This window comes from Polyodon spathula, chromosome 8, assembly GCF_017654505.1.
Source record: "Polyodon spathula isolate WHYD16114869_AA chromosome 8, ASM1765450v1, whole genome shotgun sequence".
NCBI lineage: Eukaryota > Metazoa > Chordata > Actinopteri > Acipenseriformes > Polyodontidae > Polyodon > Polyodon spathula.
Window position 1 is genome coordinate 35253058 of NC_054541.1, and position 16003 is coordinate 35269060.

A 16003-nucleotide genomic window follows, 5' to 3' on the forward strand; every position below is an offset into this window, starting at 1 on the left:
TTGAATCAGTATTGGAATGAACTGAGGTGTTGAATTTGATAAAATGCCAAGTGATTTTTAGATTTGTATGGTTTTTTTTGTTTTGTTTTTTTCCCCCAAGAATAGTTAATATATTCAAAAATAATATAACCCAGTTGTGTACTTTATTAAATTGTAAGATTCATGGGCGCTGTAGAAAGCTGTCAAGATGAGGAACAATGTAATCTTTGTAATGTCCATCAATGAATCCCTTCCCACTGTTGTGAATAAACCAGCAGTAGACATTAGTTCCATATACTTTGTCTGCCCTATAATCTTTTTGCCAGCCTCTGTTGAAAAAAATAGAAAAAAATTAATATTAAAAAAAGAAATAAAAGCTGGACATTTTTATTTGTTGCTACTTCTGAAGTATTGACATTATTTTAAATAATAAAACCAGGTTAGCAGTCCAGTAACAGTACATTCAAGTTATTAACAAATAGCTGCTGCTTTGTAAGATTCAAGCAAATATCCTGTGATCACTGGATCTGAAAATGGAAAAACTGACCATCGCATTCTTGATAATACAACCAAATCACAAGAGGCTTTAATTAAATATATAAAATGCATGTATATATAAACTAGTGTTTTTTTTTTGTTTTTTTTTTTGCTGCAACTGAATAATTTGTTTTTGTAGTAACTGTTGGTGCCACCTGAGTTTGATCATGAGTTATGAAATATATTATAGTTGCAGTACAAAAGCTGTATCTGTACTTATGTATCTTTTCTTCAGCAAGCATAATTTGCATTTGATTATTATATTTTTTTAATGTAGCAACACAAAAAAGAATGGATCTTTTTTTCACAGACAGACAGACTAACCTTTTGATGCTATAGTTAGTGACCTGTCAGTACAATAAACAGAACATTTCTACCCACCCCTCCAAAAAAATTTTAAAATTTAAAAATTGATTTATCTCCCTAGATAAATAGAAATTGGCTTGTTTTTTCTTTTTTTTTTTTTTAAATCTTTTAATAAAAGTGATGGATGACATTAAAATATATGCTAATTAGGAATGATTAATGGTGTGAACCTTTCAAATACCATTCAGAAATAAGTAACCTTCAAACACTAATCAGGCCATGATTCTAGAAAACTTTTTTTTTTTTTTTTTTGTTCTGTCTGACAATGCCGCATGTTGTATGCAGTGCAAACTTTGTGACTTGTTTTTTTGAGTGGTTGGGCCTGCATGTCTCATACCTGGTTACAGCAAGTTTATGTCCCTTGACCTCCATGGTAGCCTCAGGTTTCTTTGGATCTGATCCAGGGTGCACATTGAATACCTTTACCTCGGGTTCACTGAAAAACTGACCTGCAACTCGCAAAAAACAAAAAAAATGAAGAATGCAGCCATAGAGGATTTTTGATACCTCATATGAAACAAACTTATTCAAATAGTACACATGAATTAGCCAGAATGCATCAGACGGCCAAAACTGGCAAGGCTTCCTAACCAGCCAGTATCCAGCCACCTTTTAAAATGAGGTGAAATAGGCACAAAATTGCATTTTAAGTTATGTCAGTAATAGTCCAAAATAGTGTTACCCAGGTATATATATATATATATATATATATAGAGAGAGAGAGAGAGAGAGAGAGAAAAAACCTGGGTAACACTATTTTTGAGTGATTGATGTTAAGTGAATCTGGTTTTGGACGAAGGCTACTTACCAAGTAGTCCATGTACTTCAGGTGAGAACATGTTGGTATGAGGAGTGTAAAATCCCAGGAAGTCCACATTGACTGGGTGTTTCTTCCAGACACGGTGAAGCAGAACCATAAATGATATTTCTTCATTCACGCTGACTGTGATATAAGTGTCTTTCTTGATGGAGATCCTAACACTGAATCGAGAACAGGATGTGTTTGCAGTGCAGCTATACAGTATATTGCAGTTTACGTTTTTAAAAAATCCAACTTTTTCAGCTCACCCATTTTGTGTCATGTTTCCCGTTTCTTCCCAGGTGAAGAGATGAGCATGCTTCCCATTCGTCACAGAGATGCGCTCGGTACTGATCTCTACTTTCATATCCTGTTTTTTGTAGTAAATTGCAATTGTTCCAAAAAATGTACTAGTTTTCGTCTCTTCTAGTTTTTTGGCTCCAATCAGTTGACCGTTAACCACAACACCTGCATATAATCAAAAAACAGATGATTTCTCTTGTAAAACTGTGTTGTTGTTATTTTTCTTTTAAAACACTGACTATGGGTCCTATTCACAAAGTTTGTTAATAAACATTCATTTAGGTTAAACATTTGTAGACTGAATACACTTCTAACCTTTTCTAAAACAATTGAAAAAGCTTTTGTGAATTGCAAACATGATTTAATTAATTAAAACAGGCTTAGAAAAACCTTAACAAAACAGTCATAGAACAGACATTAAGGTTTTGTAACTAAGGTCCCGTGTTTCAGTGAAAAAAAAATTCTAACAACATCAACACCAGATGACAGCATCAAATAAAATGTTGACTTCTGAAGTCACTTTAATTTCCCCAAACCCAAATTTGGTTCTCTAAAAGCCTCAATATGTGTTTAGAAATACACTGCAGATACCCCATTCTTCACCCTTGTTTACCAAAGACAAAATCCTAAATCATTTTTCCAGATCTCTTCCGCAAAGATTTAGTAACATTTAATACAATACCTTAACATGTTTTGTTTAATTAGTAATTACAATTAAATAACCTAAATATTATTACTTTATAACAATTTGAACCTACAATATCAATTTGCCATTACAATGACAGGACGTTGGAATCCTCAGAAAATGAATAGATGATCCATACAAAACCATGTTGTTCATCTTCATTCATCTAAATATACATTAACATACATGTAATAAACCATGTTAATGTCTTACCTAAGTTAGGGTCGGACACCAGATTCAGAATTTTGCCGGGCTCAGAATCAATGTTGAAACAAATATCCTGTTTACACTTTGGCAAGTGAATAATGAAGTGAGGATCGTTTTCAACTGGAATGTGGAAAATCCATGCGTATGAAAAAAAGAACAAGACACCAAGAATGAGGTAATGCTACAAAAGTTTCACATTATTTAAAAAAAAAAAAAAAGTTTATCTAAAGTTATTTTAACTTCTGACACCCGGATTCCCAATGCTGTTCCAGCATTAAAGGTAGTAATATCTTATTTTGTCCCTTACACTGTATAATAAATACCTCATATTTCCACAAAACATCAACAGGGTTAGTCATATTAGTCAAATAATCTATGCATTATTCCTTTCACATAGCTTAACTAAATCTACAAGGTGTGTAATACCCAGTGTGATGCGATTCGGTAGCGCTTCCACCAAAGGAGCTTTAACAGCCAGGGCAGTTGGCTGCGCAGTTGGAGATTGTGCCCAAGGAGGAGGGCCGTTGGTGAGCAAACCTTTCCTTCCCATGACAGAAGAACCTGAAAAAAAGAAAGGCTTTGAGAATTGTGTAGGGAACATAAAATGAGTTCAGTTTATTATTATTATTATTATTATTATTATTATTATTATTATTATTATTATTATTATTACACCATGTAACAATTTTTTTTTTTTTTTTTTGGTTCCTGGGTAGTAAGTGTTATTTCCTAATTGTATGCCTCAAAAGTATAGAAAATGGCTATTATTCCCCAAAAACTTTGCTTTTGTGACCAGGACAGTGATATTTTGAAATTTACCTATTTTCCAGAACATTCCAGATAGATTCAGTGCTGAGTAAACTTGAAGTAACTTCTAGAACTTTCTAGAACTTTCCAGTAATATAAATAGTAGTATAAATACAGGGGCCTTAAGCCCACCAGTTCAGTTTCATTCCAGTTGCCTAAGTGCATACATATCTGCATTTTTCTGAGATGGCATCAAGAGGCTGCAAGCATCCGGCAGATGCATTTTGCTATGTCTGCGGCCAATTTTTGCTATGTCTGCGGCCTGTCGGGGATCAAGACAAACCCTGGGCACCTCATTTCACCTGCGAGCACTGCAAAAAAACTCTGGAAGGTAAGATGGACAATTGTTGCTCGGAATTTTATGTTATAAAATTTGTTAAATTTTTTTAAATTGTAAAAGTTTTTAATTTTAAAATGTTTTACAATTTTAAGTGTTATTAAGTGTCCTTCTTTCATCCATCACCCTGGTGCCACACTGCAATGAGCTCCCCGTACCCACTCCTCCGGAGAGAGAGCAGCCGTCTTTAGAAGAGAACAGTAAGTCAGAGAGCGAGGAAGACGTTGTAGATCCAGATGACAATTTCAGAGGTGGAGTTGAGGAGAGAAACCCATACTACCCCAACCAAAAAGACCTCAACAACTTGATTAGAGATCTTGGTCTCACCAAGTCCAATGCCGAGCTTTTGACTTCTAGGCTCAAGCTGTGGAACTTGTTGGATGAAAGTGTGCAAGTCGTAGATCAGAGGAAGCGTCACCAACCTTTTTCCAGCTTCTTCACCCATCAAGATGGGCTCTGCTTCTGCCACAATGTGACTAGTCTGTTCGAGGCAATCGGAATCATCTGTAACCAGAATGAGTGGCGCCTCTTCATTGACAGCTCATCCAGGAGCCTCAAAGCCGTGCTGCTCCATAATGGTAACAAGTACCCATCTCTTCCCCTGGCTCACTCGGTGCACCTCAAAGAGGATTACAACAGCATCAAGACCTTGCTGGATGCCTTGAAGTATGATAAGTACGGCTGGGAGGTCATAGGAGACTTCAAAATGGTGGCATTCCTGATGGGTCTCCAAGGCGGTTTTACCAAGTTTCCCTGCTATCTTTGCCTTTGGGACAGCAGGGACACCAAGGCGCACTACCACAGGCGGGACTGGCCACAGCGGACCGAGTTCTCTGTGGGGAGGAACAACATCAAGTGGGAGCCACTGGTGGACCCCCAGAAGGTGCTGATGCCACCACTGCACATCAAATTGGGCCTTATGAAACAATTTGTCAGAGCTCTAGATAAGGAATCGGCAGCCTTCAAGTACCTTCAAGACTTCTTCCCTAAGCTGTCTGAGGCAAAGGTCAAAGCCGGTGTCTTCGTCGGACCACAGATAAAGAAGATCCTGGAGTGCAATGAATTCCCCAAGAAGCTCACTAGTAAGAAGAAAGCGACTTGGAACAGCTTTGTCGCAGTGGTTCGGGGCTTCCTGGGCAATCACAAGGCCAAAAACTATGTGGAGCTGGTTGAGAATCTGGTGAAGAACTACAGCACAATGGGCTGTAGGATGTCCCTCAAAGTCCATATCCTTGATGCTCATCTTGATAAATTCAAGGAGAACATGGGAGCATACTCGGAGGAGCAAGGAGAGCGCTTCCACCAGGATATACTGGACTTTGAACGTTGCTACCAAGGACAGTATAACGAGAACATGATGGGAGACTACATTTGGGGGCTGATTCGTGAAAGTGATTTACAGTATAATCGTAAATCTCGAAAAACTACTCACTTCTAAATCTTTTGTAGTCATTTTTGTATTACTTTAGTATAAATACATGTTAATTTGGATTCATATGTTGTTTTTTTCTGACATGAACGAAAAGACACAAATTCGCCCGGAAATAGGTAAATTTCAAAATATCACTGTCCTGGTCACAAAAGCAAAGTTTGTGGGGAATAATAGCCATTTTCTATACTTTTGAGGCATAAGCAATTAGGAAATAACACTTACTACCCAGGAACAAAAAAAAAAAAAAAATTGTTACACAGTGTTATTATTAATAATAATAAAAAAAATAAAAATAAATTGTTACACGGTGTTATTAATAATAATAATAATAATAATAATAATAATAATAATAATAGTTGTAGTAAAATGATCCCCTCCTCAGATTCACTTTTTCAGAAATGAGACATACTCAATTCTTATTTTTGTTTATGCAGAAAGTTACCACCACCTGCGCAGCAGTCCTGTTTGGGACCCTTCGGAGAATCAGCCAGTAGTCTCTCATCTCCACTCTCACTCTCTACCAGCATGGCTGTCATTGGTGTAACAAACTGATGCTCCAGTGCCATGCTCACTATCTTCTGGGTTATTTTCCTCTTCTTGGCAGCTGTTGAAGCCAGTGACCTATTTATAGTGAAACATGTAGTAGTGACTTAATTGTTTCCACAATTACTTTCCATAATATTCTGCAGGTATATATGACATTCTAAAAACAAGTACATGCGACCCTTATTGAAAGGTACAAAAAGGCTTGTTTCCAAACTAACCTCTCAGCTAAAAGCTGGTTGACAGTGATGTAGGCCCAGAGTTGCCTGGCAAACCCAGGGTTCACGTGTCTCTGCAGGGCCAATATCTCATCAAGTTCATGGACATCCGCCTCTGCCTGAAGGGACAGATCCATTGTACCCTGAAAAAAACATAATGAGTGCTCAAACAGATTCATTTTATTACTTGTATTTCTGATTACCAAATCCAGTGGATCTAATCATTTCCACATGAGCAATGCCATGTACATACATCTTCAAAACTCAACATGTGTGATACATACAGAGGAGGCTGTAATAACACTCTGCAAAACAGAATATCCATGAGGTTCAACTCTGCCAGCAACCACAAGCTCCGACCCACTGAAGTACTTGTCAAAACTGTTCTGGGTGACATCAGTTACGGCTTCATCGGGGTACTCGATTAAAATCTTCCTGAGCAGAGGAGAAGAGACTTGTTGGTAGAAATCCTGCAGAGTGCCAAGAAGATAACAGTGTCAGGACACTTAAATACTCACTGGCAAAACATAAATCTGAAGACTATGACACGTGTAACAGGGACAGAGGCTGGGTTACGAACCAGTGGCCACACACCGCAAGCGAGCGTCTTAACAACTATGCAAAATAGTCGGGATCCTCTGAATTTGTGGTTGTAGAACTACACTGCACTGCATGTTACACGCATAAAGCAATGACAAATTAACAATACATTGAATTGCCTGACACAAACCTAAAAGGTTATTGCACGGAGGATCGTATGAAAAAACTATACCAACCCTGTAACGTATGAAGGAAGACAAATAATGGGTCCAATGGGTCCTTAATACGTAAAAGAAAACTATATTAAAGTAATAAATATTTCACTATCACGTTTTATTTCCTCATTGTTGTTCAAATATGGTTAAAGTCACTAACTCTGTCCATTGGCATTACTGTTTAAAACTGTATTACTGGGTTCATGGTCTGATTCAGTTTTAGATAAGAAAACACCAAAACATTTTAACAGGTTAGTGTGCCTGTGGCAGGGTGAAAACCCTACATGTAAATAGTGTGTGTTTGTGTGTGGGAATGTAAGCTTGGCAGGGATGGGGTTGAATCTGTCCTTGTCAACAATCACAGGTGCTGCCAATCTCCAATTAGGTAACCGAGTGCTAACTAGGGAGTGGCCATGTGTATAAAAAGGGGAGAAATCTTTTCTACAGCACCCTCAGCTGCTGAGAGGCATCCTGATTGGCATAAATCCTCTGAGCCATTCCCCGATTCTCCAGCGCAATCCTCTCCAGGAAATCATAGTCCACATCAAATCCGATCCCAAGAGAAAAGAGGGAGAACTCGTCACGCATTCTTTTCTTCACGTTTTTCTGGATGGCACTCAACTTTATCTCCCCTTGTAGTTAGAGAAAAAGAAAAAACCAGGAATATTGGTCAACACACTATCAATTAATGTTAAAAGAGATTCAGATGTAGAATACAGATGCCAACTGAGCTTCAGTTACATTTTGTGCCTTATCATTAAGGCCTAGGGTTCCTCGACTAAAAACTGAACCACTTGGCCTGGTTGATAATGAAAACAAAGACCTTAACATTAGAACAAGATCCTTCACCAGTTCTTAACTCATTACAATACTCAGTTGATGTATTAAGAATGTTGGGTTCATTTTTTGTAGATACATAAGACTTTTTTTAATTTTTTTTATTTTGTATTACATTGTTGCATGGCATACAAGTAAGTGCATTGCAGTTTTACATTTACTTATGTGCTATTTATGCAGGTTGCAATGTCAGTATTATATATATATATATATATATATAATATACGCTATTATATATATATATATATATATATATATCATATAGTATTTGGCATGAGGGTAAATGTCATCTATAAGCAAACTACAAAAAAGAATGAAGAGCATTGAGCTTACCAACGGTAGGATCTCCATCAGAGACAAGAATAATCATAGAAACTGAGCGAGGGTCTGTGACTCCATAGTTCATGGCATTAGATAGCATGTGAGTGGCTCTTAGAAGTGCCTCATTAATATTAGTACCTGAATCAAAGGAGATTACGAAAAACTGTTTAGATGGTATTTCATTGAGGGGCTCAGTGACTATCCAGTTAAATTGACTGAGTTTGACCCAGCAGGAGTGTGTTTACTTATGAATCAGGAAAAAGGTCCTTCGTTGACTATTTTAATGAATAAATATAAATTTGATCTAACTATGTGTTATAAATGTAAAAGCTTGTTTCAGTTGAGATGTGACTGGAATGGATCAGTTTCCAGATATTGCAATAAAATGCTGAATATCTGTATAGGGTAATGTGTTGGGTTACTATTAAAATAAACGTATTAATACACACCACTGAGTCTTCCCTTTGCTGTTTTAACATGTTCCGCTTTATTCAAAGTAAAAGTATTTATTACTTTCATTACAAGTTCAGCACAATGTGTATTCGTTTAAGTTTAGGTGTGGTGCTTGTCACTTTGTTGGGGCCTGAGATCTGATTTGTGTATGTAGAACAGTAATTCCCATAACTACTCACCTCCATTAGGCTGGATTTCCTGGATGTACTTCTTCGCTTCAGAAGTCTGGATGGAAGTTGCTGGAACCAACTCGTCACTCCAGCATCGAACATTGTGGTTAAAGTCAATGATACTGAAGAAGTCATCATGGCCAAGGTCATCTAGGATGGTCTGCATTGCCTGAACAGTCTAAATGCAAAGGGAGAAAATCATTGGTATTGTAAAGCATTATATGCTGCCTGCTGTACGTTAGCTATATTTCCTATGAGTTCAAAACAGTCCATCATATGCATATATTTAAATTATCATTGTTATCTGTTGCAAACCATATCTTAAATATTTAAAACTCTGAAGTACTGTAAAAGCATTTAAGTTTATAGCAGGAATGCAGAAATACCACATCTGTTCACTCGGGGGCAGTATACAACTAGACTACAAAGTAATATATCTTACTGTTAAGTGCTTTGGAAGACTGCCTTGCATGACCTTAGAAAACTGGCATATGCTCAGGGTTTAATATAAACAGTTCTGGAATTCAACATGAACTGGTGTTTAACTGATTTAATTATGTCAGTTGAATATAAATGTATATATTTGTTCACAGGTTAAAGGCTGCATTAAGTAACAGCTTGTAAAGTGCAATCTTGATTTTTTTCAGTGGTGCAGATGGTCTAAGGTGAATCCACTGATACAGAAGATAAGGTCCTGCCTTTAGAGTTAAAAAACAAAAACAACACTTGGTGCTTAGCAATGTATTTTGGGCCTCTTACCTGTTTCATCTTTAATCCCCACATAGAACCACTGATGTCAATGACAAAAATTATGTTCTTGGGAAGAGGTGACAGATTGATGGGAGCAAAAAAGTGCACAAAATATCCATTGGAGACCTATGGAAAGATGTGAATAAATATAATTTTTGCAAATAAGCATGAGTTTGCATATGTTGTACACAAAACATTAACTATTACTTTGAATCATAAATGTGATCTACCCAGTGTTAATGTCCAGACACAATCTATAGCATTCAATAACTCTCTAACGTTTTCAAAAAGAAAACACATGTTATGAATCCAAGTAAACTTACCTGTAGATCTCCACCATTGTCTTCTCGGATCACCTCATATTGCACTGTAAAGACTCCATCAACAGCAGTGGAAGAACAGTTATGACATTTACGCTGCTCATGCAGAGTCGGCTTAAAACAAACATGCGCCTGAAAAATCAGACATAATACATGCTGTCTTAATCACTTTGGATATGACACAAAGCTAGTTATGGACTGACTTAAAGCATAAGGACCCTACTTTACAGCTTGTGCAAAGGCGAAGTTATGTTTTTGGAGAGAAGTAAACGAAGGTTAACTATGATGCAAGCAAGTTGCTTTATTTTTTTGTTTGTTTGTGGTTTTTTTTGGTAGTAGTCTATTACAATTGTTTATACATCTAAAAGGTTTCCTTGAATGCTTCAAAACACAATGTTAAAAAAGCTATAATGTACTTTTTGGTTCATTTTTTGCATTAAATGTCTGTAAATTTATCAAAACCTAAATACGGTTTCACACCTGTGACTATATATTAGAAGAGGAAGATGTTAGTAAATTCACAAAATGATAATCAGTGGCAAATATTTTCAGCAGTTCAGCAGTTTTAAGGTTAGAAACTTTAAAAATTGTGTTGTTTTTTTTTTTCCTTTCCTACCTTCTGGTTTGAGGTAGTGACTTTTACGAGTCCTTCAAAGTGTTCTCCAAGGGAGTTTGGTGCTCTAACAAAAGCAATGCCTTTCGGTTCATAAATGTAGACATCCACCTATGAAAAACAACTCTTCAAATCATACAGCACTCATTTTCATATCAGACATCATATGTGTACACCTGGATTGATAAATGTACAACAGCAAAAAATATAGCGTAAATGTACCTGAAATTGTGGAACAAGTTTGCCAGGTTGAAGGTTAAGATTGTATTCATAAACTCCCAGCTTTCTCTGCATCATTTCCTCGTAGTGTATTTCAAACTGGATCTTACTTCCTTCAGGGACATGCACTTCAGTTCTGAACATTTCCATGTCATTAGAATTTGTTCTGAAACCATCAATTGGGAATTTTAGCATGCTGCCAGTATATATTAGTATTTAATTTTTTACCTCATTCATATCCTATTAATATAGATACATAGGACTTTTTACACTTAACTTGTTAAATAACATGTCCAGCATTATAGCAGAATATTAAACTTTCTTTCACCTTACTATTCCAGCAGCCTTCCCCCTTGCCCTAGCTTTTGCATAGAGGCTTCTAGCAACAGTCTTTTCCTTAACAGAACCAATGAATGTAATTCCATTCACATTCCTGCAAAGAGATATAGAGAACTTGAATTAAATGCAACATTATAGGAGGTTTGTTCATTGAGAATTCATACCCACACATTTTAAATTAGCAACAGTGTGCCAGATTTACAACTGCAGTGTTTATAAATAATTTTGCACTTAAAATGAGAGTTAAGCAAATGAATCAATTTTTAATGAGGTATTGGGAAACCAATGAACTCACATAGTGAAGTTAGTGATGAAGGCACTTTTAGGTATTTGCATGTTGAACACCACGCTCTGTGCATGCTGGGCTGTGTTGACCACTCTACTGCAGATTGTGGTGTGAGCAAAACGGGAGGTGATTCTGGCCTCCACTTTATAACTGTAGATGTGGATTCCATCTCCAGTTTCTACCTAAAACACAAAACAAATGTAAATCTCTGATCATTATTTATACATTTATACATGATGTTATTTAGTGACGTTCTAAAAAAGGATTCCTATAGCTTGATTTTGGTTTTTCTACCAAAAAGCACTGGTGAACTAGAGACTTGTGGCACACAATTACTCTTTTCTTAACATAAATCCGCCTGGTTTACAAAGCCTCTGCACAAGATTTCCATTACACGAGAGTAGATGTTAAAACTTCATGCTGATTTGAACTCGGCTCTCGCCAAGATAAGCACCAACTAAAACGAAGCTTTACAGTAAACTAATGTGATCCATCTGCATCTCCATTTACGTTTCTTTCCATCTGATGATGTAGATATCCTTCTGCCTGGTGTTGATGGTTGAAGTGTAATGCTGGCTCCAGGGATCAGATTATTTTGCCTCCCCAGCTGTACAGCAATTAGATTTGTTTAAGAATCATCAATGATCACTTACAATTTGACTCAAAATCTCTACTGACATAGCCAGCTTCATGGTCAGTTGTAAAGCAGTCTATTTATTTGTTGGAATTTCAAACCAGGCCTGTTCTGTTTTAGCATAAAAAAAAAAGAAAATCAAAAAGCCAGATCCCTTATGTTTTATATGGATCATGAGAAATATTTTCATCAAAGCAAAAACATAAACGGCCCTCATTTTGAACTTGTTAATGATCTCAGCCTCCCACTGAAAATATCCATCCCCTCTTTTAAATGTATTAAGGGTAATGCAATGTGAAAAAACATTCACCAAATGTGATTATCTTTGATGTGACAACTTGAAATAAAAAAATAAATAAAAAATACACTGTGGTAAATACGACCCCTATTGTAACTGACACAGACAATTATTTAAAGGCTGAATTGTGTTATTAAAATAATAATTAAAACAAAAAAGTGCTTAACACTTAAAACCCAAAAACTAAAAAATATTGAAAGGAAGCAAAGGACTCAATTGAGGTTTTCATGAATCTGAACAGTAGATTAAAGCAAAGGGACATTGAGGACTTTTTTATGTTTTTCTTTTTCACAGTGAAGTCAATAACCTGCCAGTCACAAGTGTCTCTAAACAAAACAATTGATTTCTAGATAATCTAGTTATCAGAGCCACAACATTCTTTCTGTCTCAAAAACAAAATGAAAAATACCTCAACTTCTTCGTTTTCTACTTCATCAGCAGTGAATATACTTCTCTTGAAAATACCAAAGACACAAATGTTAAATCATGCAAAGAAATATTGACTTTCAGTAGGTTTATAACATACAAGGAACTGTATTTTTTTTTTAAATTGCTAGTAAGCATATATCCATTTAAAAGAGGAGAGTCAAGAATTTGGCACAATTGACACATAACACTTCTATGTTTTAGGTCATTTAAAAAAGTAGAATCTTAAGTTGATACAATATGAAATGTTATTAGGAAACAAACTAAATATACAAAATGCATTTCAAACACAAAATGTATTTCAAAACCACAATGTGTTAAAATATATATATATTTTTTTTTTTAACAAATTGTGGTTTTGAAATAATTGTATATAAACATTGATGTGAGTATTTAAAACTGAATTCAGCTACTCTAATAAAGAGCAATTTATATATTTTGTAAATGAAAGTGTTAATGCAGAAGAATACAATTATTTTCAATTATTATTTACGTTTGCATTAATTGACAAAAATAATGAAATTACACATATTGGTCTGAATTACTTTATTATGTTTGTAATCAAACAAAATACTTTTGTCCACTTAAATTTAACCTTTTTATTTGCAGATTTAAGAATGAATAAATTGTGCTGCAGAAGTATGTCAAGCCTAACTTGAGTCTTGAATCCATTTCAGACTATTGAGTTACCCTGGACTTACTCGGTTTCTCTCATATCTGTTAATCAGCTTTGGTGGAGCTTGGCCAGAAGTCTTGATGCTGCTTTGCTTTTCATCTTGTCCAAGTCTTGTATCCTAATATATAGAGGACCGGTGTTAATGCAAATCTTCCTATTCCTAAATAACTAGCTTCATTTCACAAACAACTAGTTAACCTTTTTTTTTTAAATACATTAAAAAGAATCCCATAACTTTAGGTACATTTTCACTTTTTTTTTTGTTTTTTCCAGACTTCAAAATAAAATCATTTCTCTGGGAAAACTATTTGTCAGCATATATTACATAAGTTTCATGTAAAAACAGTAATCCACGTTTTCATATTAGTACCTACAAACTATATATTATAACACAAATTGCTTACATAAAAATCTCCAATTTCTTCAACAAAAAAGTCCAAACTACTTGCTTTAGACACAAATAATAGACCTATAAAACACACAAGGTGCCTCATTTTGCCCGCCTGTCTGCCTGCAATGGCAATACAAACAGATTGTCTAAGTTGGGGAGTGCTCCAAACCAGGACAAGGTAAATGAATGATGAAAGTGAAAAGTTGCCCTAAGGACTGAAGAACAATTTGCTTTAGACTACAGCCAATATTTGTTCTGGGTCACATTCTTAAATCTTTGAAATTATGACAGAGATTGTGCAACTATGAATGGCTTCTGATGTTTGCCAGCAAATGTCATAATTGTATAAGCTTGCTTCACTTCTAGTAACTGTCTTGTTTTCAGCCGACTACATTAACTTTTATTTATTAAAAAAAAAAAAAAAAAAAATCTTCTATTCTGCTGACAATGAAATTTTGTAAAATGCATTTAAATATTTTTTTTTCTTTTTTTCACATTCTACCCCACAACTTCCAAGCGAAAATAATATTTTATTTTATTTTAGAAATTTGTAGAAAATTAATTAAAAATAAAAACTGAAAAGCTTGGTTCGATAGGTGTCCACCCCCCTTGTAATAGCAATCCTAAATTAGCACAGGTGTAACTGATCACCTTCAAAATCACACACCAAATTAAGTGGCCTCCACCTGTGTAAAATTGTAGTGATTCACATGATTTCAGGATAAATTCAGCAGTTCCTGTAGGTTCCCTCTGCTGGGTAGTGTATTTCAAAGCAAAGACTCAACCATGAGTACCAAGTGCTTTCAGAAGAACTCCGGGACAAATTTTTTGAAAGGTACAGATCAGGGGATGGGTATAAAAAAATATCAAAGGCCTTGAATATCCCTTGTACCACAGTCAAGACGATTATTAAGAAGTGGATGGTGTGTGGCACCACCAAGACCCTGCCTAGATCAGGCTGTCCCTCCAAACTGGATAACCGAGCAAGAAGCAGACTGATCAAAGAGGCTACCAAAAGGCCAATGGCAACTTTGCAAGAGCTACAGGCTTTTATGGCCAAGACTGGTCAAAGTGTGCATGTGACAACAATATCCCAAGCACTTCACAAATCTGGCCTGTATGGTGGGAGGGGGGCAAAAAGGAAGCCATTACTCAAGAAATCCCACCTTGAATCCTGTTTGAAGTATGCAAAAAAACACTCAGGAGATTCTTTGGCCATGTGGCAAAAAGTTTTGTGGCCTAACAAAACTAAACTGGAACTTTTTGGCTTAAATGCAAAGCGTTATGTTTGGCGCAAACCCAACATAGTGCATCACCCAAAGAACACCATCCCTACTGTGAAGCATGGTGGTGGCAGCATCATGTTATGGGGAGGGTTCTCATCGGCAAGGACACTGCAAGAAAGCTGAAACTGGGATGGAAGTTCACCTTTTAGGATGACAACGACCCAAAGCACACCGCCAAAGCTACACTGGAGTGGCTAAGGAACAAAAAGGCAGGCCTAAATGTCTTTGACTAGCCCAGTCCCAACCTAAATCCAGTCAAAAATGTGTGGCATGACTTGAAGATTGCTGTCCATCAGCACTCCCCAAGGAACTTGACAGAGCTTGAACAGTTTTGTAGAGAAGAATGGTCAAATATTGTCAAATCTAGGTCTGCAAATTTGGTAGAGACTTATCCCAACTGACTCACAGCTGTAATTGCTGCCAAAGGCGCTTCCACCAAGTATTAACTCAGGGGGGTGGAGACTTATCCAGTTATGCTCTTTCAGATTTGTATTTTTAATATATAATTTTTTTCTCAATAAAAACATTTTTCCCCTTGACAGTGTAGAGTATGGTGTGTAGATAAGTGGAAAAAATCCTCATTTTAATGTATGAAACTCTAAGGCACTGACACAACAAAATGTGAAAAGTTCTTTCTATAGGCACTGTAACTACATGTGAAACATCCATTATGAGTTATACTAAAAAAACAGTTAATTACCAAAAGCCAAGGAAAACAAGTGTGTTTTAACTGTAGATTTAATTTGTTATACAGAATCAGAGCCTCTGTAAGAATATTAATAAACATTGCAAACCAGTTTAAATTATGGTAAATGCATAGTATAACCTTAGGAAAAGCATGTTAACCTGGAAAAAGTACAGTGCAAAAGTACTGTGGCAAACTTTTATATGGGTATTGAAAGACCTGATCCCAATAGAAAGTGGATGATCACTGGTGTGGTCCAGTGGAGAATTGTGCATCAACTGCCCTGGACACTGGTTAAGCTTCCTAGTGAATAATTTAAATAAGATAGAGA

General features: G+C 36.0%; 1 protein-coding gene across 2 annotated transcripts; it reads right to left on the bottom strand.

Annotated features, from left to right (window-relative positions):
- Nucleotides 1-121: 121 nt before the first annotated feature.
- Nucleotides 122-13889, bottom strand: LOC121319855 (inter-alpha-trypsin inhibitor heavy chain H2-like). Of its 2 annotated transcripts, none has more exons than XM_041257746.1 (21): nucleotides 13715-13889; nucleotides 13336-13428; nucleotides 12618-12662; nucleotides 11286-11458; nucleotides 10980-11084; nucleotides 10655-10817; nucleotides 10436-10543; nucleotides 9823-9951; nucleotides 9509-9625; nucleotides 8759-8927; nucleotides 8139-8264; nucleotides 7419-7600; nucleotides 6498-6683; nucleotides 6217-6356; nucleotides 5901-6073; nucleotides 3303-3437; nucleotides 2883-2996; nucleotides 1951-2149; nucleotides 1691-1863; nucleotides 1220-1331; nucleotides 122-308 (listed from the first exon to the last, which is right to left on the bottom strand). In XM_041257746.1, the coding sequence occupies exons 1-21, from the start codon at nucleotides 13802-13804 to the stop codon at nucleotides 161-163; spliced, it is 2880 nt and encodes a 959-aa protein (XP_041113680.1). In that variant the 5' UTR covers nucleotides 13805-13889; the 3' UTR covers nucleotides 122-160. The 2 variants fall into 2 exon arrangements, with proteins under 2 accessions (XP_041113680.1, XP_041113679.1); XM_041257745.1 differs by having other exon boundaries at nucleotides 5898-6073.
- Nucleotides 13890-16003: the final 2114 nt, after the last annotated feature.

Excerpts from the sequence above, each read along its gene's own strand:
- LOC121319855 (XM_041257745.1), bottom strand. The coding sequence starts at position 13,804 with ATGAGGCACCTTGTGTGTTTTATAGGTCTATTATTTGTGTCTAAAGCA. Across the intron at positions 11,459-12,617 it reads TAGAAAACGAAGAAGTTGAG|GTAGAAACTGGAGATGGAAT; the intron begins GTATTTTTCATT and ends TTTGTGTTTTAG. Across the intron at positions 309-1,219 it reads CATAAACTTGCTGTAACCAG|AGGCTGGCAAAAAGATTATA; the intron begins GTATGAGACATG and ends TTTTTTCAACAG.